Raw genomic sequence first — 23,686 nt, forward strand, 5'->3', positions numbered from 1 at the left:
GCAGGTGGCCAAGTCAAACTGCCAGCCTGGGGCAGTGCCAGGGAGAATCGCACGGAACGCTGGCTCCTGCCTCCCGGCCACCTGCAGTGGCCAAAGCCTCCTGAGATCATCTCCCTCTCACCTGACAAAAAGAAACGCACCAAACCTTCTCTGGAAAACAGCACAGGGCTGAGGAAACACCTCGCCCTGTCCCTGGAGAGCCCAGCTGAGGGATCTTCTCCTGCCTCCTTGGACTTCAACCAGGCCAGCAGAAAGCCGGTGGATCGGCGGCTGGCAGAGGCTGCCAACAGCGTGTCTGCTCACCTGCTCCACCCAGCAGCTTCCTACCTCAAGGTGACATCCTTGGTGGAGGATCATCCTTTTCCAGCCTCTGGAGCAGTGGAATCTGAAGATCCTAACACACTGGATCACTTCAACCGACCTGGGAAGATAATCCCTGCTAAAGGTACTTATCACTTCCAAAAGATCACCAAGCCCTCCTGGGTCACCAACCGCCAGCCATCCAGCCTGCTCCACCACCTCAGCACGCTGAAGAAAGGTAAGGGGATAGACTGCTCTGGCCAGGAATATTCCAAAGGCTGGGTGCCCTAATTTGGATGAAATATCCAAAAGGGCCTGTTGCTGTCCCTCAGTCTGTGTCCATGTCCTAGATGGTGATGAGGAGAAGGCATGTCTGGCTGAGTGCAGGAAAGAGAGGGATGAAGCAGAGGCCTTTTGCGCCAGTGAGTTCGGTGAGTTGTGTCCTCCATGAACCACACACACACAAGCAGGCACCTCCTTTCTTCATCTCTACTGACATTCACTTCTGCTTTTAAGAGACTGTTCCACAGAGCATGTTGGATAATTACTCAGTACACTAAAAGGACTCATCGCAGCTCTTTATAACTGCACTACCACAAACAGTACCAAGTCTTACAGACTTGTATGACCCTTATCCTCCCTTGGGCTAATACTGCTCTTTTCCCTTTGCTCTACTTTTCACTCCTGGGAGGAAGACAATGTTCTTGCTGCTGGTCTATAGAACTGAAAAGACCAGTTGTTTAGGTACTTTAAGAGTAAACATTTTAGCCATGTTACTTACCTCCTACTATTTAGAGTAAGTTTGTGAGTTTGGGGGCTCAAGTTTCCAATAAAAATAAAATGTTGACCAAACAAAACTGTGATCCTCTCTGTATGGAGGATTCTCCTTGAAGTTCCTTAGGACTTGTGTCCAAGTTTATGTAGCTAAAGATAGTTAATAACCTGTCATTTTTGTAGTGAGTGTTTAAGAGCAAGTATTTTCTGACTGAAATCTTGCCTTGTGCTTACGAAGTTGTGAAATAGATACCAGCTTTTTCTCACAGGATTTTAGGAGATAAGCAAAATACATGTCTAGTGGTAACAGATGTTTCCATTTGTAGAATATAAACACATTAGGGGACATCTGTTTTCTCTAAATGGAGAAGTCAGGAAGTGCTTTCTACAAATGCCATACTCGGTTTTTTACCACTCTCATGTGTCCCTGTCACACATGGTCTTTAGAGGAACCTTTGTGTATTTCATCTTTTACACTGAAAACATCCGAGCAACACACCAGCCAAGGTTCCACTGCAGGGATCAGAGAGAGCTTTTCATTTCTTTACACTTACAGAGCAGCACCAATGACTGAGGCAGGTGTAGAACCAGCTGTAGAAGTCCTGTCTGACTTACCTGCCTGAGGTGTTTGTTGTATTCTGATTGCTGCAGTCAGCTCAGCTCTTGTCCAAACCAGAAGCTGAGTGGAGAGCATGAAGGGACAGTCTGACGGCACAGCATGGCCAACTTGGTGCCCTGGCCTCCTGGTTAAAGGGCCTTTCCTTGGAACAGCTGAAGTGTTTTATTGTCAGGTTAGCTCTGGACTTCACTGTGAAGTTTTAAAGTTGAAAATTTTGTTTGTTGTTAGGTAAATATCGACTTTTTATCTATCAGGATGGAAAGAAAGCAGGGCTAAAAAATCACGTTCTTTTAAAGCATTTTATAAACTTGACTCGGAAACATCTCAGATCTGTGAAGTGCAAGGTTAGTTAACTCAGCCAAAAACTAAGGTGATGAGCAACCTGGTCTAGCTGGAGATGTCCCTGCCCATGCAGAGGGGTTGGAACTGGATGATCTTTAAGGTCTCTTCCAACCCAAACCATTCTCTGGTTCTACAATTCTATGAAATATCATTATTTGAAGCAACTCCTGCTTCCAAGACTGCCCCCCTGCTAAGCCAAATAATTGCTGCTGACACTTACTTTCAGTGTAATCTGATGCTTCTCCCCTCCCTTACAACAGCAGTGAACGGCATTGTCTATGCCATGGAGAGCCTGGGGAGCAGGGTCCACCTGCTGACGCTGCTGGTGAACAGCGAGGGGCTGTACAAGATGAGCCGCCTGTACGTCACCCCCGACGGCTTCTTCTTCCGAGTTCACATTCTCGTTGTGGACACTTTGAACTGCAGGAAACCGTGTCCAGACTTCAAACTTGGTGAGTCATTCCACCTAAACCCATTCCAGTGTTCCTCTTGTAGGTAAGTGGTTTTCATCAGCCCTAGATTAATAGGCTTCTCTGGGGTCGTTGAGGTATTTTGAAAGAAGAATTAAAACAAAATATTTAGTGTTAAACTGGAGGGTTTTTCCCCTCCCGGTTTCTCTATGTCTTCAGAAGAGCACCAGCTGTGTCAAGTCAGGTAGCAGCACTGACCTTTCTTAACCTCATCCACTTCCAAAATGACTGCAAGTTTTCAGGATTGCAAAAAACAATTAAGAAGGAGCTTAAGCTAGTGTCTTTGTAGTCTGGTTTTCCTCCTAAATGCAAGTTTATCAAATACCAGTATTTCCCCCCAAAAGCTTCCAACTGCAACACAACACAGTCTTTGTCTGCCCAGCCCACAAGTCCCACTGACGTCCGGCTGCTGCTGCACCGAACCACAAGTTGAGGATCTATTTCTGCAGGGCACAACTTGACATCTGTTCCTAGCTCTGCTGAATGAATCCAGGCTTTTTCCATGGCACAAACACGGTCGTGTTTGTCTTGCAGGCAACAGATACATCGTGATGGGTCAGATCTACCACAAGAGACGACAGATCCCTGCGGAGCTGCTGCCGCTCCTGCGCGGGCGCCTCAGGCCAGGGGATGGTTTGCTTGGGAGCAGCAGCAGCTACGTGAGGAGATTCAACAGAAGGAGGAACCACAAGGTGCAGGGGGCTCACAACACATGCAGATAAGGCTCCAGTAACCTCCACCTACCAGAACAAACCTAGACCCCTGGTTTAGTAACGGTGGGAGGTAGTTCTTGCCTCTGGAACTGGCTGTGATAGGACTCTTGCTTTTGGGCTTTAGCAAACACTGAGTGTTCTGACCAGGTGCCCATATATTGTGACATTTAGCACAAAAGTCAGTCTAAGGAATCAATTTGCTCCAAGTGTTTTCAGAGCCACAGGTTGTTATCATAGAACCATAAAATGTCATGCTGGAAGGGACCTCAAGGATTATCTGGTCCAACCCTTCTAGGTACTACTGTAGTTTATATGAGGTGTGTCAGCCCCCTGTCAAGCTGAGACTTAAAACTGTCCAATGTGGGGGAATCTACTACTTCCCTTGGGCAACTATTCCAATGTTTGATACCACAGCTTTATCTGTAGCAGATTTCCATTGTTTTCACACAATTCTGCGTCAATTTTCATGTATTTGATTCAGAAGAAACCAACAAACCAATTATCATTTGTATTATTTTGGCATCCTCAAACATGTTCACACTACTTTGAAAAGCTGCATCCTTCTGCCAACAGAGCTGGGTTTTCACACGAAGCCCAGCCCAGCTGTGTCAGCATTTGAGCACATGAATACACCAACTGAGAGCGAATCACACAACTGCACAACACAAATGCCCAATTAGGCTCACAAATAACAGAGCCCCTGCCAAGGAATGCACAACAAGCAGGCAGTTGCATTCACATTTTGTATGCCTGGGTACACTGTCAGCTCCTTAAAAGTCCAGTCCTGGAATTGTGTACCAAATGGCATTTTCCCATGAGGAATATTACCAAGTTTGTACTTGTGCATCAGTAAAGTTATTTTTTCAGACAAAGATACAATCTTTTAGTACCTTTGATGTGGTGGGATGTAAGAACCTATGAAACCTCTGCAAAGGGGGTGATGACGTTGGCTATTCCAAGAGAAGTCCCAAATAATAAGTCTTTAAAAAAAATAATGAAATATTCATGGGGTTCTGGGTTCAGCTTCCTGGGTTCTGAAAGATTCAAAAACACTATTATAATTTAACCAATGGCATCTCCTTGTTTGTCGAGTTGCCTGGGGTTTTAAGATACATATTTATATTAAAGAAATGGGAAAATGCAGTCTAGATTAAAAATAATACATATATACATGTGATGTGACCCAGAACAGGAAGCAGTGGCTTCTGTGAACATTTACTGTTTTGAAGCAAAGGTGGTTCTGACACAGTTCCACCTCTCATATGCAGCTTTACCTCAATTTGGTGTCACTGAACAGCAGGTCACCCTGTATGGAATATTTCTGGATATGGAATAGGAGCCAAATATCAAGAGCAAACATCCTTTGAGACCCAGAAGAATGTTACTATAAGGCAGAAATTAACTTGTAGTTTGTGTCTATCTACAAAATACTGACACACACGCCTGCACCACTCTCTGAGACAGCTACTGCTCCAGGCATGAGGAGCAAATCCCTGGGTTCCATTTTTGTGTTCCAGAGTCCTCTTACCTTTCCTTTCTTGCTGGGAAAGTTGCTCCTTAAAACATGATCACAACAGCTGAGCAGCAGCCACTGCACTTCACAGCCCAACTGAATCCAGCTGGAGCAGGAGCCCAGCAGCTGTTCTTGCCAGGCTGATCACACGCTAACCTGCTGAAGACAAAAACATTCCCAGATCAAGTGCATTTCCACAATCTTGCCCTCACTGTTACCAAACCTCACACTGAAGAGATGGGACACACCCCAAGAGCTGCCATGGCAATGTTCATCCCTTCCAATTAGTGATTTCTTCCCCAGCAGGCTAAGTGTGTAAACTCTGCAGCCAATACACAGAAATCCAGGTGCACAAGAATCTTGTTTTCTTGTCTCTCCAGGGGTTTACTCAAGGCTGTTGGGTAAGCCCAGCTCCTGACTCCACATCTCCATTAGCTGTTGCATGAACTGAACCTAGACCAAGGGTAACTGCTTCAAATTTGAGGAGACAAAAAAGCAAAGCAAGCTGGTACAGCTCAGATACCCAAATCTGTACACGAGCACTTAGAAACAAATGTTGCAGTAATTAACAAAAAGAGAGGAGGACAACTGAACAGAGATGACAAGTCTGATGCATTTACCACACTTCTGGTAAATGGAGAAAAGCACCTCAACCTACTCAACCACAATTGCAGACACTAAAAGTAGGCTCTCAGCAGGATTAAATGGTACATATCAATTACCTCCCTTACCAACCTGATTCACTGGCACCTGTACTTAACCTGGCAAAGCCAAGACCTATACACCACAACATCATCAAATGTTTCATTAGAAACACCACCAAACCAATGTCAAACACATTAATTTATTTGTCTAGGATGATGTGTCCTGTAAGGTACAAAATAGTACTCTTCCAGTTTGCCACAATTTTGTTAAAAACATAGCAATCTATTGCCTACAGGTAGGAAAGTTTTAAATGTCATATTTATATAGGAATAAATAGTACAGAAATACTAAAGGTTTGCTGAGATGCAGGGTATGTTCAAATGCTGTTAGAAGTTGAGAGTTCTCCTTTTTGCATAAAAACCACAATGCAAACAATATGCAGCATTCTTTTTTAAAAACATCAAAGGACAATATAACCTGTAAATGCAACTATTCTTCTTTAACTTTAAGAAGCATAAATGGATTATTTTCACATTGAACAATTGTTTTTAATTTTCACATTTAGGTTAATTGACAACATTTGTATGTACAAAAAAACCACGGGGTTTATTAGATTAAAATTATCCCAGGAGAACCTGTACACCTGAGCCTAGAAGTGTAAGAAAGTGTGGTCAGTAGCAACATCTTTTTAAGAAAAATAACAGAAGAGGTTCTTGCATAGCAAGGTGTGAGGTTAAACCCAAAAGGAGCTTATTCATAAATGGGGTAAATCCCAAATCACTGCAGAACAGAAGTGTACTGTGAGTTAGTGCAAAAGCATCCAGTGGCTGGAGAGCTGTGTACAGACCGTGGCTGATGAACTGTGGGCAGGGAATGAACATTCAGGGTGGAGGTGATGGAGTGGGAAGGAGCAGCAACCTCATCTGCAATTTGCATCTTCTTGTGCTGCCAGAGGGTGCCTCCTGACTCCTCACACAGGAAACAAGGGAGCAGTCCAGCACGCCTTCCCACCTCTTATTACACTTGGTACTTCACATGCCTAGAGCACTTGGTAAAATATGTCAGTCGGCGGTGGGCAGTGACATTTCACACAATACTTCCTACCACCTTATCTGTAACAGCAATTTTGGCACCACTGTAGGAATTTTATAAAGGGGTAACAGCTGCTGAAAAAGGAAATGCGGTGAACACAACCTCTGGAGCAAAATCAAGTTCCATCTCCCTGGCCACTTCCCTCCTCTCTTCCTTGAAATACCTGAACAGATCCCCAGAGTGTTACAAACATATCAGTGCACACTCAGACACCTACATCTGTGGGGAGAACAATTATCTCCATTTATTTTGTTTCATATACATCCATATTTTGAATTTTAATACAAAAGAAAAAAAAATTAGAATCTGACAAATGTTTACAAACAAGATACCTTCAAATAGATTTTACTCATTTCAGTCTGGTGCAGAGTAAATGACAAATTGTACTGTTATATTCAAGGCAACAGAGTCTGTAGTCCATGACCACTTAGCCCAACTTTTTATGCAAGCTTAATTGTTCTTCTCTACCATGAATGATAAACTCCTTGTTGATTCCCAGTCCTGTTTGTGCACATGTGTACATAGCAGCTCCTTTCATAGAAAGAAAAGACATCTAGAGGTCTTCTTGTACTTTTACCTACAGGAATCATGTTAAGATACAGAATGGATTACATGTAACCGGGGCTGGATTTTATAAGAAAAAATAATTAGCTGACAAATGAGGGCAGCAATAAAAAAGCGTCTTTTTTGCAACAATAAATAAATACAGTCAAAGTTTTCTGTGTGGACTTTAAACCAGCTTCTTCACTGAAGAACAGACGTGGCATTTCCATGGAGTTAAACGTGACCCCATTTACTGTATCTTTTTTCTTGCTCTCTTTCTCTCTCTCCTTCAACAAAACAAAGATTTCCTGCTTCTGCCACAATAGTACAACAATTTGATCTTGACAAGAAAGTGGTGCTGCTGATTTTTATTTCTTTGTCCTTTGGACAAAATAAGCCAAGAATAGAATCTGACTGTTGTGACCAATAAAAACGCAGTTTACGTCAAGTCTTGTCAGGATAACCTGACTAAAAAACATCTGGCTTCTTAATTAAAAATTTTCAGACAACGAGATCCTTGCTCGTGTGTTAGGTTAACACGCTGAACTCTAAGAAGCTGTAGACTGCAGTTTGTTGTTATGGGACCTGCAGAGTACAGAAGAAAGTGAAGAATTAAGCACCCTTCATGTTGGAGAACACAGATGCTGCAAGGTGTTGCCAAGAGGAAATCATAAGCAGGGAATTACCACCATGTTCCTTTCATTTTATTTTTTTCCCCCTCAGAAAAAAAAGAACACTTCAAGCAATTCTCTCTGAATTTTAAGCACGTTCTCTCCTCCAGGATATAAATGTTTCAGTGCTTGTAAAATGCAGGGTGTCACTGGAACATTCCAAAATGCCTGAAATCAGTTTTACTCTCATATTTACATCATAGTTGTTCATCAAAAGGAAAGCAGTAGGACATTTGAAATTTTGAGTATTTATAGTAGGTATCCTTTGCTTAAATTTATTCCAGAACTCTTTGGATTAACTTAATAGAAAATACCCAAAACTGAACAGGCATATTAAAAATCACATTTTTGCTAATCAGAGTTAAGCAAAACTCCTTTTTGACATTCACAGTTTTATTAGTGGCTGAAAATAAAGCAATAAAATACATAGTTTTCCAAGATGAATTTTTCATTTTTCCCAATACAGTATTTTAGGAATGGGACAATTTTTTGGTTAATACACTTTTTTTTTTGTTAATTTTTTTCTTCTGCCTACCAGCATATGTTTGTTGGCAACAAAAACAAAAAAGCCCAACAACATTTACTTTTTGGACAAATGATCTGGATTTTTAGGGCAGTTTAATGTAATGGAATTGTACAATAAAAGAAAGTGACCCCAACATCCAGTTCTGACGCCAGTTAAAAACTTCACACTAAAGATATCACAATCTGCAAGAAAAGAAAGAACATGGATGGTATAAATGAAAAACAAATAACAAATAAGATGCAGCAATGAAATCAGTGTGCAAGCAGGGAATGCTGGATAACCAGCTAAAGCAAGATAATGGAAACATGAGTTGAAAACTACCTGATAAAAGTCATTAATGCAGTGTAACATTGGAAAGAAAAATACTGGATTAATTTGATCTCATCCCTTCTTAACAATCCAGCTTTTTTGGATACAGAAAGTTAGGCAGTTTCCACAACTGGGAAGTGAAGCTTTCAATTTCTTTAATTACAAATGGCTACAATCCTGCATGAGGCGCTCAGCCCAGCAGTCTGCTGCAGCTCTGGCTGTTACAGTCAGATGGACAAGGTGAGCTACTGCAGGTGTACAGCTTGTGTAGTGCTGGAAGGCACACACACTTGTAACAGTCCCTGCTGGCCTGTGCTGGAGCACAGCAGTGTTCTCTCTCCATCAGTGTTTGGAGGAAGCTGGGCTAGGAACAGCTCTACCAAACACCACCTTGTCCTCTCACTGCTGCCACATGACTGCCCTGTACCTGCCACCAGGCTGAACTGGCAGGCAACAGGAAAAAAAACAACAAACAACTGTAGCAGAGCTGCAGATTCTTTTTCAGGAATGTTTATGTTAGGGAAATACTCTACATTGATCTTTCTACAGAAGAACATTATAAAAAAAGTAAGTTTAATTTTAAATAGTTAATTTTGAATTGTGTTTAGCTTTCTGTCTTACTTTAAACCTTACTTAATCTGTTTCAGATATAGTAAGTTATAAAAAGATGAGAGAGATAGTAAAAATTAAGGTATTCTAATTTCTTTCATAGGATAAGCTTAATGGAAGGATTGTCTCTTTTTAGCATCTGAAAAGTACTCAGTGCACAGCAGAACATTATCAGAACTCAGAACAATACAGTATTTGTCCTGATCATAATTGATTCTCAAGAACTTTTCTGCAGCAATGACTTAAAGCATCATTTAGATTTTCCAACATTTATGATATTGCCCAAATTGGCATCTAACAACTCAATTAAACAAACATTACAAAGTAACCTCCACAAAATCATATGCAAGCCTTAATTTTGACAGAAAACCAGAGCTGGATATTATAGAAAATATTTTTTTTTCCTCTAAAAGAAAAGCAGTTGTCCAGGACAGTGCAAGGAAAGGCAAATTTGTAAAAGCATTAAGGAGCTTTCAGGGGATAACAGAACATCTATGATTAAGAATACTTTGGCTTACCTGCTTGCTTTAAATCCTTTTAGTTTCTGTACAAAGAATGATTCAAGAACTTCCGCACATTGGTAAAAAGGGGAGTCACTTGGATTGTAGTAACGACAGTTATCAAAAATTTTGGTCATATCTGCCACAAACTCCGTGACCTTTTTGTAGTAACGCTTCAGGATTCTTTCTTCCATGGTGGCAAGGTCTTGAAAGAAACCAAAGATTAGTAAAATGAGACATTTTTGTCCTCCACAGAAGTTCCCATAGAGTGTGGGAAACAAAGCCTATGTAGGTTAGTTGCTTTTCCAGGAATGCTGGTTGTGAGGTGGAGATACCAGCAGGTCTCCTTCGGGATCAACACTTGTGTGCAGCTAAATGAAAAAAACAAGTATCAAAATGACCTTGGAAAACACAGGTCCTTGCAGGAAACTATTTTGCTTTTTCTGAAGAAATTAAGGAAAAAAAAAAAGTCAGAAAATCTGGACTCAGTTACTTGCACTTTATTTTCTCTACAGCCCTCACTGAGACCAAGAGTCAGGTGTGTACATGCAGCTACTACCTAAACCTGCTTGTTATTTATTTGAATTCATGACTTGCTACCAATGAACTATCAGTTTTTGTGGGCATATGCACATTACCAAGTGGCAGAGATGAAAGATTCCAAGTGCAGGATCATCCAAAATGTGCTCAGTCTTACTGACGAGACAGATTAAGAAGACCAGAATGGTGAATTAAGCAGTAACTGTGTCCTGTTTTAATGCACACGTAAATTAAAAAGAGGCAGAGGAACAAGGACTGCCAGTGGTCAATATAGCTGTCTAAATGTAAATGGACTCTCCACAGGCACTTTTATCTGGAAAAACAAGGACCTGCCCTTGGAAAATGCCCTTAAAGTGCTGCTTCTGAAATCCCAGTCATGCTAGAATGTGTGAAAACAAATGTAGATGGACTTGGATTAACTAGAGTATTTTATACACACTCACTTTTGCACTCACAAGTGCATTCTCCTGCTAGTCCAGCCAGAGAGCTAAACATACTTTTGTTTTCTTCGCTGAAGCACCATAAGCTTTATTATTTGAGCTTTCTCTACAAATGTTAACCCCTCAGGTAAAGAACAGGCATCACACAGCATTTTTGTAATAAAATCCACAACTTTGGAACAGAAAATTTCTAAGCAAAATATTATTTTCAGCCAACATCCTGCAATTTCCCCAAGACACTAAATTTAACTTTCCTATTTTTAGGATCAGTGAGGAGTAGGTGGGAAAGCTCAAATGTTACACTAGTTCTCATTGAGACATATGAAAAGGTACTGGTTCAGGAACTGGAAGGAAGGGAGTGACATTTAGAAACAACATTTCTGCAGGAGGGGGACTTTCCTAAGTGGTTTCACACTCAAGCACAGATGGAGATTCTGTCCCAGCCAACTGGTGAGATCTGCAAAGATCAGAGGAAAGCACTGCAAAGCTGCAGCTTAATTCCACCTTCCCCCACATGCACAACCTTCCATCCCAGCCAACTGGTGAGCTCTGCAAAGATCAGAGCTTAATTCCACCTTCCCCCACATGCACAACACAGAAACAACTCCGGTTCATAAACCTCTAAAGACAAATCACTTATAGCACAAAACTGTCAAGCACTGTCAAGTCAGATGAAGATAATATTAAACTTCTCCAAAGACAAAAAAAACCGAAGCAAGGCAAAACACAGCATAACTATCCTCTTGGAATTAATTTAAACACAAAAAATCCATCCTACTGCTGCAATGAATTTCAGGTTGTGTATGTTAGTCTGGCAGTATTTAGGGTTAAGCAGTCAGCCTAGAAGGAGATATATTGACCCTCAAGAACTTGTAGGTATATCAGTGAGAACTCACACTGTTTCCCCTGCCAGACTGCAAAACCCGTGTATTTGGCAAAACAAATCTTTGAGATCCCTGGATGGAAAATCACAGAATTGTCAGAGCTGGAAGGGACCTCTAGAGATCACCTAGGCCAACTCCTCTGCTGAAGTGGTCAGCAGGTGATTAATTTGTTATTAAAAAACCCAAATCCACTCACACTACTGCTCAGAAACACTTACCCATCGGTTCTTTAATAACACCATAATAATCTGGTGCATCATTGGGATCTACCGGTTCTAGGAATGGCCAGGCCATCTTGTGAGCCTGTCAAGAGACAACATGCAATTAAAAAATTAAATTAGCACTGTTCAGTAGCTAAATATTTTAATGAGATTTTTAACTGTTGGGGTCTAAAGTTGAATTTAGGGAAGTGCAGCTTTATATGAAATGGCAAGTAGTTCTCATCTGGTGCCTGGGTAAAGTATTAAAGGTCGATGTCAATGACTGAGTGGTTGGTCTTCAAAACAGGCAAGAATGTGAAATCCAGACATAACAGGATCTTGAGCTGAACAGGCTGCATAGAAAAGTACTTGATGAATTTACTGAGTGCTTGGCACTTCACACCTAGGAACAGGCCACCCTCTTCACTTTCAAGTACTCTAAAATTAATTTGTTTTCATCAACGTCTGTAAAATGTACAACAGTGTGAAATATTACTCATTGAGGATTTCTGTTACCACACCATAATTTTATTAAAATCCTTGAAAGTTCTTTACAGCTAGAGCAGAAACTGTATTTGGGAGTGACAAATAAACCAGTAAGACAATAACAGACTGTGATGTAGTACTGCTTATCAGGATGTCAACATTTACATGCTGGTAATAACTTCATATGAGAAGACTATTGAAATTAACTCTGAGATTGAAGTATGGAAGCATGAATCAGAAACCACAGAAAAATAATCTGAGAACAGAGCACCTTCTGCATTCTGTGCACTTAGGATGTCACTCTGTCTTCTGGCATTCTAAGTAAAACTGCTTCCTTTAAAAGCCTTCCACTAAAGACAGTGTTTAGTTTCACTAACTCAGAAGCAGTGATATACTAACTAATATAAACACTTCTCAGCACAATAATGCCCTTCAAGTGTGAGGCTGACATAGTGGCATTTCTCAAAAAAAAAAAAAAAAAGAGCTTTGCTATTTCACAGAATCATAGAATGGTGAAGATTGGAAGGGATTTTAAAGATCATCAGGTTCCAACCTCCCTGCTCTGAGCACGGACACCTCCCACTAGACCAGGCTGCAGGAACCAGGGAGCAGAGTAAAGCCTCCATAAGACAAAGAGTTGTCCTGCTCAGAGAGCTGTGGAGCTGTTTCTTTCTCCACACCAGCACACTGACATTTTAAAAGAAAATGAGCTGTTTCTTTCTAAGGGGGAGCACAGAGTTGGATACACCTACAGCCCTGTTTTTAAATACATATTAGCAGTGACAAATTTAATTATGCCCAGCCTTGATCTAGAAGAGGAAGTGAAGTTCCTTTTAAGAAGGTCTGAATCAACTGGAGAAGAAATTAAAACCTACTTCAAGACTCACTAGAGATAAAAGCTCTCCAATTTGCTGCAATCCTTATTCTCACCTGTAGGGAACGTAGTACTCTTCTTAAACCTTCATAATCTTTATCAGTGAGAGGACTGAGTACAGTCATGGCATCTTCTGTGGACTGACATTGTGGACACACATACTCATCAATGAGATCTGCTTCACTTTGTAAGATGCCAACACAGCGCCCATGATACCAGTTCTGACATCGGTCGCAGCCAATGTAAAATCTGCAAGACCCAAAGAGCTGTTAGTGACTTCATCTATTTAATGGAAAGGTTACATTTTAGACACATAAACCTGCAATCCCCTGCACACAAGCAGATACTTGGCATGATTAAATACACCAGCGTAACATGGTATTTCAGACTAACAAATTCCAATTACACTATTTAAACTGCTTTTGTATTTACAAACAGGGTGAACTATAGACCATTTCAAAATTAGTCCCTAAATTTTATACTAGGCATTTGCAAGCAATCAAGATTTCAAAAATAATTCCTCTGCTTTAGAGTTGAAAGGAACAGTGTAATGCCAAAAGTCTCACCCAACCAGTACCCCAAAACAATTCCAGATGCATTTTGCACAAGCTGGACTACAACTAGGGCTCTTGCTTCACTCTGCACAAACATTTTTCATATGGAAGGTTCAGCCTTGCAGCTGATTGCAGAAGGGGCACCCTGGGACACAAAGCCTTGCAGTAAAACATACACACCACATACCCCCATGCCAACATTAAGCTTTCTATCCAGATCAAATTAAAGCACAAAAAAATCCACTAGATACTACATTTATCTTTCTAGCCATTCCTTGTTAAAAAAAGACAAAATAAAATATCCCAATTTCAAGTACATAGTTGTTTGGTTTTGTTTAAAAAAAAAACACAACAAAAAACAAGCATCCAAAACCCAACACATTTTTTCCACCCTGAAAACATCACTTTTTCCTCAACATTTACTGTATAGAAACATTTTGGAGAGGAAGACAAATACTGAAAAGCATTTTGTATTACGAACGAACACAACATATGCAGAAAAACGGCTTTTTTTTTTCTTTGCAAGGAACAGGTAACCACAGTCAGAGCAGTTTGCTACCTAAACATTAAATAAGAGGTTCTTATCCGAACTCACTGCGACTCATCATAAGGTGTTCTGCAGATACAGTACAATTCCTCACTGCTGCCCTCTTGTGCCCGTTTACAATCATTACAGATGTACACATCCATTTTCTTAGCCTCCTTTTCTGTGATGCCAACACATTCTCCATGATACCAGTTAGTACAAAGATCACAGCCAATATAGAACCTAAAAGTATTCACAATGAAAATGACAATGTAATTGTCATTTCAAATGGCATGGCACTTTTCCCTGCATTTCTCTCTGATGCGCTTTCTTGCTGGCCTACTTTCTTCAATGTTCTGTCTTGGTTTCCCTGCTTCCTAGTGCTCTATCCTCACAAACTAACATCTCATGCTGCAGCTACACTGTCAGTAAGGTCACCTGGGTTAGTTTTAAATTGACAGTTCATTAAAATGCACATCAATATGCAACCAGATTTTGAGAAAACTGGGCTAAAAATGTATGTCTCCTGTGTGTGTGTAAAAAAATGTAAAAGGCACAAAAGGACAAGGCCAAAGAAAAAGATGTACATTTTCAAAACTGTAGCTCAAGAGCCACTGCAACATTTCCTTAAGATTTGAAAATGTAGGTTTCAGTTAATTTAAAAAACAAAAGCAAAGCGCAAACACCAACTAGGAGTTACAAGTGTACTACAAAGAACATGCATACCAGCCATGTGTAGAGTACGTATTGGTATAACATGGTACAAAAGAAAATTGGGTCACGAGATGGTTGTCATCATTGTCACCATTGTTTTTTTAATTTCTTTTTTTGGGGAGGTGGGGCATTGAAAACAGATATGAAACTACTCAAAATGGCAACAAGTTGGAATGTGGACCATTCTTCAGAGAATCATGTCTACTCTCAGACACAGCTATGTGACGGAACCAGATATGGTATGACACAAAGTGAAGGGAGCCAGGGACAGAGTCATGTGAATGGGACTTTGCACAGAATGATGTGACAAAACTGTAAAATATTATGCCAGGATGTTTGACATTTTGTGTATGGATATCTCAAAAGACACCTATGACTAGTGACAATCGACCAGATGGGCGAAGTTACACATCCATTCTCTCTGCCCAAGCAAAAGCAAGCTGCCTCAGAACCTCCACATTCTTGCATCTCAGAGACCACCAACCACCTGCCACGTGCTGTCACATGAACCACCCCATCCTTCTTTGTCAGCCTGCAAGCATCAACCACTGGGCAGCAGATAATAGCAACAGGACAGTAGCTAGCACGTGTTCCATACAACCAACATCTCTAATTTCTCGGGCCTCTGCATACATCCCAGATCCTCAGACCCTGGCTTTTCTCTTAATTTTCAGTCAGACAAATCCTAAAAAAAAGTAACACACAACCCAACTTTCCATAAAGAATAGACAAATTCAGCTCTCTGACAACTACTGACAATGGATTCAGCCTCTGTCCTCTTCCCAAGAGGAGCTGTATGCTCCTGGCCATCTTGAAGCATGCTGAAGTCTAGGTGTCAATGCTAAACCTTGTCACTAGACTGTAGAACAAGCACCACCTGATCTGCAACAAGTAAATTGGAATCTGAGCAGGAACTGTAGAAGGATCCCCCTACTGACCACCCTTGATAACAATATCAGCAAACCCCTGCATCCTGGAGTATCACAAATGAGAACTAACAGAAGAGATTTGCAGTAAAATGCACAACACAGAGTGACCTCTGAAGATTTACTACACCCTAAAAAATGCACAGGGTATCAAAATACACCACAAATGAGCTATACAAGCAGCACATCTATATTTTCTGAAGCAGAAAAGAGACACCAGCACAAAGAGGAGTATCTGATGCCTATGTATATGAAAATAAAAAAATGCTTACCAGAAAACTCTTCTAAAACCTGACTGATCTCTTTCCAAATAGTGAAAGGATAACAGAGTTCAAAGGTAGATCATGATTTGTAAGAACATAAAATTTAGAATTCACAAAAAGAAAAGAAGTAGGATTGAATCATATTGCTAAACTAAGCTATTACAGCTTAGCTATTAACATACATACATACAGCTAAGCTATTAACATTCCATTTCTTGAAGTTTTATTCCATGCATTTAAGCACAGCTCTCAATTCAGGCTACCAAAATTCACTCTCTGACCATGTTTTTCATTGGCTTACTCAAATGCCCACTGGAGTCAGCGTCAGTCTGGCAATCAAAAAGTTTTGCTCACAGAATTTGTTCATCTCATTTTTGTGACAGTTCCATCACTTAGTACCAACAGAAGAGGTAATACACAGACCTTTGGTGTCACAACAAAATGAGAATAGGGTATCCCCCTAAGTTTACTGAATGACAGAAAGCCTGGCACAAGGTTCTTCCTCTGAGGTGACATCCCTTAGCAGCAATAGTGCTTTAACAACCAGGGCATCACAAGTCTGCTACTTCTGGTGATGGCAGCACTGGGAGCAGTCCAACTGTTCACACTGATGTAATGGTCAGAGCTACTGCACAACCTAGCTGAAAAAACCCCAAAGACTTTAACTTAATGTAAAAGCAAATAAATAAATAAATAAATGGCTAAAAAGAACATCAACAGATCCTCTAGTCCTGGCTCTAAATTTGGAATGAAGATCCATTACTGGAGTGAAAGCACTTTGTCACCTCTGTGGTTTCCTTCTGTTATCAGCATTTTAACCACCACCAAATGGCACCAATTAATACTCTTTGGTATTGTCACTTGTTCAGCAGACATACTCACTTGGAATTGGTCTGAAGTAAAATTTACTTTACATACATCTCTACGCAGCTATCAGATGTTAACCATCACTAACTTCTGATGTTAGTCACCTCTAGCTTAAGCAGAAATGCGTAACACTGATCCACTGACTCTTCCACTCCACCACTTAGTACATTTCTTCACCAACTTTGTATGTAACAAACATTTTCTCTCAATCACAGTCAGAAGCAAACTACAGAGAACTGCAGTTTTCACTTTGTCAAATGCTTACATATCCATTTTTTATCAACCCTGGGATGTCAGATATAACATGTGGAAAACACTTCTACCTGAAACATTGTCCAAAGTGAACTGCAGTCCAGTAACTGGGAACCCCTTTACAGGCTACTGACTTATAAAAAAACCCAAACCAACAGTAATTTATTAGAAGACGGTACCAAAGCTAACTCTAAAAGCATCAGCTACTTCTTTGTAAGAAATTGCTCAAACCAAATTGTCACTTGCTTCCGAGGCAGAGGCAAAACGGCAAAGAATAACAGAGCGGAGGAAAAAAAGAAAAAAGAGTATGTGCATGTGAGACAGAAAGATCATACAATGGAAACATGCAAACACAGGAAAATAGAAATCACGTACATTAATAGTATAAATCAAGTATGTTATTAGCTTTGTAACTACGAGTGGAAAACAGACTTTATACCTTAGTGATGACTGCAATGACACCTGAGACTCTACCTGCAGTTCTAGAACTACCTTGCACTAAGAGCTAAGCACTAACCCCAGAGCTAGCACAGCAGCGGGAGGCTGCAGCGGGAGCTACTCACTTGGACTCATCATAAGGCGTTTTGCAGATGCAGTAAAGCTTGGTGTCCTTCTTCGTCTCCTTTGAGGTAGTAGAAATCATTTTCTTTTTCTTGGACTTGGAAGCTGATGAATCTTTCTCCTCCTCTCGCTTTCTCTTCTGGGAGGACACTGGCATTGGGACAGTGGTGGAGGAAGAGGAGGTGACACTGGCTGCCTGTTGCTGCGCTGGCGGTGGTGGCGGTGGTGGTGGTGGCGGAGCCGCGGCTGCAGCTGCTGCTGCTGCTGCTGCGGCTGCTGCTGCTGCCTGGGCTTTTTCTTTTTCCTTCTTAATTTTAGCCAAGTCTCTCCTTAGCTCCTCCTGGAGTATAATAGAGAGGGAGGCATTTCATGTGATTATTTCAGGACAGGATTAAAATCTAGATATAAATCGCTATGTTTAAGCAAAATAAAAGATTTAAAGCTATTTAAACGTGATTTTAAAAATGTGCTTAACCTACAGTTCACACAACACTGGGAGATGACACTCTTGGCCTGCTATGACCCATTCGCTGTAATTCACCAGAAGCTGTTTCAGGAAACAAGGCATTTCAGTCCAGATGAAAAACAAGCAGCACAAGAAGGACATAAACTAGCTTCACAGAGATCCACGCAACCACAACCAGAACTTCTTCCTGTGTGTTCATTTAAAAGCTCACTGAGCACACACATACATTAAAAATTAAGCCAGAAATGTTTTCCCTAGATTAACATCCAATTAGTCCTTACCTGCACTTCGATTTGTAGATCCTTGTCCAGAAGTGCTCTTTTTTTCAGAATTTCAGCTTTCAGCTGTTCCTTATGCTTGAAAAGCAGAGCTGAGAGCTTCGTAGCGTTCTGTTTACTACGCTTCTGCTCCACACTCTCTTCTCGCTTTCGTTTCTTAGCTGCCTGTTTCTCTTCTTTGTCTATCTTATCCAGAATATATTTCATCACCTGGTTGCACACAATCATTCTGGGGGAGAAATAAAGGAAAAGTACATTGTGCTGAGCTGCCTCTCTATCCCCAGTTAAGAATGAAAAATAACTTAGTCCTCCATTTTCTGCAAGTTGCAAGATAAATTATTACATTTCTTAAGACATACCAGGGAAGTTTAGTAACACATTGCTCCCACCCATACCTAATTATCAGAGCATCACTGGGAGAGATCATGTCCCTTGTTAGGCTCAAGAGGGTCATTAACACCATGAAATGAAGAGTATATGACAATACATGTTATTCCTTATGCAACTGTGAATGTTAAGTGAATAGTACCAAATAATACTGTTAGAAATGTAGAACTTTCAAATCTAAAGATGCACTGTGATGCACATTCACCTCTGATTTTCTTCCCTCTCAGTTGGAGTCAATGTCTTCTTCTGTTTCAAGTGTTCTATGACAGCATTCTGTTTCATAACCACCTGTAGGATGATACACAATAAAAAAAAATATGAAAACTTTAGTCAGTGTTTCATAATATTAGTGGGAGGACCATGACACTTCCTAAGTTAAAGAAACAGTTAATAACAGTGTTATTTATTTCATTAAGTGACAAAATAAAACTGATGTTATGGGGGGAGAGGGGGCTGTGCTTGTTTAAAACAACTGTTTGAAAATGAAAAATGAAATTGAAAATTAACACCACCTCCCCCTCACATACAGTAGGATATTTTGCTTATGTTGAGTTTAAACTAGGGACTGAATGTAAATTGACAGTATTTCTTCAGTGACTGGTTGTTTTTAGTAAAAAAAAAAAAAAAAAGTCTAATATATATGTATGTTTTTTTTAAGCCCTGCAGCCATCCAACAGCATTACATTCAGATACCTCTTTGAAACCTCAGTTTCCTACAGCAGGCAATGAAAGTTCTGTACATCAGCTCTCCTATCTATAACCTATCTTTCCTGAACTGACAATAACGATACTGTCCCAGCAGCTAGTGATAAGTTGAATTGAGGTGCCAGAAGACTGCAAACATGCTACAATTGACTTGATGTGCTGAATTAACTTAGAATATTTAATTAAATTGCCAAAAGCAATCGTGCACTAACTTTGAAAGAATCAAATTAACTGCCTATGAAATGTATTAACATAGTTAACAAGAACAGGCAATCAAAATGAGATTTGTTTCATTAGGTTTTAATTTCCTTCTGTTAACTTTACCTGTTTCTGGATAATGTCACTTTGATTAGAAGCCTGAAGGGTGTGCTCACGTTTAATTTCTATCTGTTGCTGCTTTTTCTTCTGTTGCTGCTCCCTGAGCTGCTGAACTCTCTGCAGCTGCTCCTGAACACTAGCTGCTTGAACTGTTACCACATTCTGAATCTGGTGAGCCTGTACTGGGCTAGTTTGTTGAATCTGAATAGGTAACTGAAGCTTGATCTGCTGGGGCACACTGCCTTGTTGGGCTTGTATCTGAGCCACAACATGAGAGAGAGAACTCTGAGAGAGAACTTGGACTTGTTGCTGAAGCTGAGGCACTGTAATAACTTTTGTTGGAGGCTGCTGAAGTTGCAGCTGAGGACGAGTTGGGGATTGCACAGGAACCTGATTTAAACTTTGAGTAGTTGGAAGGGTTGAGACCAAAGTCTGAACCTGAGGTTGTGATTCCTGCAGCTGAGCTTGATTTTGTATGGGAGCATGGGGCTGCATCTGAATCTGTTGGTGGGTTGTAGTCTGCACCTGAGCTGGTTGCTGAGGCTGGACTTGGGACTGGCCTTGTGGAAGGATTGCAGTCTGCGGCTGGCTCTGGACTTGCACTGGAGATTGGCCTTGAGCCTGGGTCTGTGCTGGAGACTGAACTGGAGATTTAGACGACTGTGCTTCAGGTGTGACTGGAGAGTCAACAGATGCTGGAGTCTGAGGTTCAGGCTGGGTCTGGGTGTCAGGCTGAAGTGCTGGCTGAGGTGCCTGGGGCTGGGCCAGTGGCAGGGGCTGGGTGCTCTGGCTCTGCACAGCAGGCTGGCCCTGCTGCTGCCCCGCCGGCTGGGCTGGTGGCAGCGCTGACGTTGGCTGTGCCTGCAGGGCTTTGTTTTGGTTCCCTGTAGCTGGGAAGGATACAAACAATATTCCATTCATCAGCCTTACTAGTTTGAACCTTTCCGAACTACTGTAAAGCTGGTGGCAGCGCTGACGTTGGCTGTGCCTGCAGGGCTTGCTTCTGTTCCCCTGTAGCTGGGAAGGATACAAACAATATTCCATTCATCAGCCTTACTAGTTTGAACCTTTCCGAACTACTGTAAAGCTCTAGGCAGAAATTCCAGAGATTTCTAAGCTTGTAACACACTTCCAACAAATCTACGGTAATAAGAGGCCACCTCCAACCACATAAAAAGTCCCGTGCAACTGAAATGGAGGCTTGTTTTCTGAACAGAACAATGCTTACCCGAGGTTGAGGTGGAAACTGTTGTTGTAGTTGTGCTAGCTGTAGTAGCAGCTGCTGGCAGTGGGGTGAATAGAAATCTCTGAATGGTACCATTTGGCATCGCTGCTTGCATAAGCTGTTGCCCTGGACCAGGTATTACAGTCACACCCTGAGGGATTAATTGTAACTGACCAGTAGTTTGACCTTGTCCCTGAATTACCACAGTTAGTCCTTGACTGCCACCCTAAAATAAAAATACCACACATTAATATTGATGCATTAGTGATATAATTCTTAGATGGATTTTTCTGAAAATGAGAAGAATTAGGGTTTTGGATTTCAGAATGCAATACTTTTATCACATACCACATTCCTAAAATCCAAAACTAGCATCTGATATAATGAAATAATAAAATACTCTTACAACAGTTCTTTTATCAACAGAATTACCAGGTTGGAGTTATTTAGACATTTTCATCCAAATATTGACAAGAACCCAAACCACAACAAGACGTCTTTGTTCCTAGCATTTACAAACAATGTAGAGCATGAATAATTTTAGACACACCATACATTACTTTCTCAAGAACCCTGACAGTTTGTGTATCTGTATTGAAAGCACTCTGTAGACATGTATCAGATCTTACCCAACTGTGAGCTTTCATGACTGACTTCTCTGTCTGCAATGTATTGTGAATGTCTGCTGCTTAAGCTGACACTTGGGCAGCTCAATTCAGTGATGGAGAAAGTAGGGCACTGTCCCAACATCTAGATGCAAACTCTATATTTTGTGAGCCCATAGAGCAGAATAAGGTTGCTACAAAAATCCTTCTGAGTCTTTTGGTGTGGAAATGAACTCCAAGTCCTGTTCCACATACAAAAATCTTATCTGGCAACAAGCAGCCTGTACTTCACAATAATATGCATAAATTATTTATAATTTGAAAAACAGGTATTCTGGTAACTCACTGGATTCTATTTTTACGTTGTGCTTGACTCTACATTTATTTTTTGCCAACAGACCTTCACAATCTGAGCTGTAAGAAGCTGTAAGAACTTTCTCCACCTCCAGTTCTAGAAACAGTAATTTTCCTCTGAGACTCTGGATAACACGAATGAAAACTAAACCTTCACATAAAATCGAAAGACAAGAAACTAACATTATGTTCTGAAGGTCTACAAAGAAGGCTCTAGAAGATAATTATGTCCCTTACTGCTATTAATGCAAAGGCTTTTCCAATGCTGCTAATAATGCCTGATGCTAGTTATATTACTGCGAAATGCAATAGGAAGAAATCTAAAATTTTTACATATACTGTTTAAGCTTCTTTCAGTCTGTAATTATGATATTGGTGACCCTAAATGAAGGCTGAAACATCTGTTTATGAGCAGGTACACTACACTGCTAGATCCAAAAACTTGATAAGATATATCAAAAGTATTAGCACATTTTAACACCCAGAGGCTGTAAGATACATTACCTGTCCTTGTGTTAGTTGTGTGAGTTGGGCCATAGTAAGTTTCACTTGCCCCTGCTGCGGGCGAGTGGGCTGTGGTGTGGTTTGTGGCTGCATTTGCTGAGGGGGGGTTCCAGGACTTGTGACAGTCTTCTGTCCAGCACTGGAAGAAGCTGTGCTGGTACTAGAAACTGCTGTTGAGACAGGCTGACCTCTGATTATTTGAGTTACCACTTGCTGTGTCTGACCTGTTGGAGAATAATTTGTGATAAGAAACACATTTGCAACATTTTAACCATGAGCACAGCAAACCTCCAAGTCACAACACGCATGTGAAGCAAACACTGCAGTTTGCAAATGAATTTTCTTTACAAACCATTTGTCTTTGTGGTTGACTGAAAAACATCTGCAAAATGTTTTCTATGTCAATTGGATCACATACTTACAGAGTATGTCAAACACTTCGCTTACCTTCAGAAAAAAAAAAAAAAGGCTCTCTCAATTGCACTGAGAGATTACTATTCTAAACTTTTTGTTTGTTTTTCAAATGAATGGACTTAAAAATAAGCACTAGATTTGCGAGTGTCAATGATGAACAACATCAAGCCTGCAACCAACACACATTCAAGAGCCAGAAGAGGCACTTGTTAGAAGTCAAGCATCAAAATGAGATGGTTTTGCATTGGGACATATGATACAGAAAGTATTTATGAAGAAACAAACCATGGATTTCACATTGGAGATTTAAATATTAAATTGAACCTACTGGCTGGAAGAATACCTTGTTGCACCACGAGAGGTGTTCGGATGATGGTCTTCCCAAGAGAGGACTGTTGAAGGGGTGTCCTTATTACTGTCATACCAGGGCGCAGTGGGGTCCCTTGCACTACCTACAGACACCAAAATGGAGATCATACAGGCGCTTATGAAACAAGTTGTTGGGATATGCCCTGAAGTTGTTTTGGGCTTTTTCAATATAGTAAGAAATGATAAGGTTCAAGCAGACCCAGTATTTTTTATCTACACCCACTTCACTAAGGGTTACCAAGCTCTAAACTATTCATTTCTCCAAATGGAGAGAACTGTTGTACCTCTCTGGAATAAAGGATCCATAAATACTATTGCTGAGATGAGCCAAAAACACTGAAAAATGAC

At 40.8% G+C, this 23,686-nt stretch overlaps 2 protein-coding genes across 2 annotated transcripts in view; one reads left to right on the forward strand and one right to left on the reverse strand.

Annotated features, from left to right (window-relative positions):
* The first annotated feature begins 2,351 nt into the window (after nucleotides 1–2,351).
* On the forward strand, nucleotides 2,352–3,227 carry LOC104393218 (chromosome unknown open reading frame, human C17orf58). The gene is made up of 2 exons (XM_010002697.1): nucleotides 2,352–2,487; nucleotides 3,040–3,227. Exons 1-2 carry the CDS (start codon nucleotides 2,385–2,387, stop codon nucleotides 3,225–3,227), a joined length of 291 nt encoding a protein of 96 aa, XP_010000999.1. The 5' UTR covers nucleotides 2,352–2,384.
* A 3,461-nt stretch (nucleotides 3,228–6,688) lies between these two features.
* BPTF (bromodomain PHD finger transcription factor) overlaps nucleotides 6,689–23,686 on the reverse strand; it is a 51,453-nt gene continuing 34,455 nt past the window's right edge. The window contains exons 21-33 of the mRNA XM_010002698.1: nucleotides 23,298–23,421; nucleotides 22,556–22,779; nucleotides 21,096–21,318; nucleotides 20,829–20,884; nucleotides 19,874–20,728; nucleotides 19,050–19,132; nucleotides 18,461–18,686; nucleotides 17,716–18,053; nucleotides 14,200–14,373; nucleotides 13,107–13,299; nucleotides 11,709–11,793; nucleotides 9,645–9,831; nucleotides 6,689–7,596 (exon numbers count right to left, since the gene is read on the reverse strand). Of these exons, the coding sequence (XP_010001000.1) occupies nucleotides 7,560–7,596; nucleotides 9,645–9,831; nucleotides 11,709–11,793; nucleotides 13,107–13,299; nucleotides 14,200–14,373; nucleotides 17,716–18,053; nucleotides 18,461–18,686; nucleotides 19,050–19,132; nucleotides 19,874–20,728; nucleotides 20,829–20,884; nucleotides 21,096–21,318; nucleotides 22,556–22,779; nucleotides 23,298–23,421 (2,805 nt within the window). The 3' untranslated portion in view covers nucleotides 6,689–7,559. The remainder of the gene's footprint in view (nucleotides 7,597–9,644; nucleotides 9,832–11,708; nucleotides 11,794–13,106; nucleotides 13,300–14,199; nucleotides 14,374–17,715; nucleotides 18,054–18,460; nucleotides 18,687–19,049; nucleotides 19,133–19,873; nucleotides 20,729–20,828; nucleotides 20,885–21,095; nucleotides 21,319–22,555; nucleotides 22,780–23,297; nucleotides 23,422–23,686) is intronic.

This window comes from Chaetura pelagica, unplaced genomic scaffold (assembly GCF_000747805.2).
Source record: "Chaetura pelagica isolate M959 unplaced genomic scaffold, ChaPel_1.0 scaffold47, whole genome shotgun sequence".
Classification (NCBI taxonomy): domain Eukaryota; kingdom Metazoa; phylum Chordata; class Aves; order Apodiformes; family Apodidae; genus Chaetura; species Chaetura pelagica.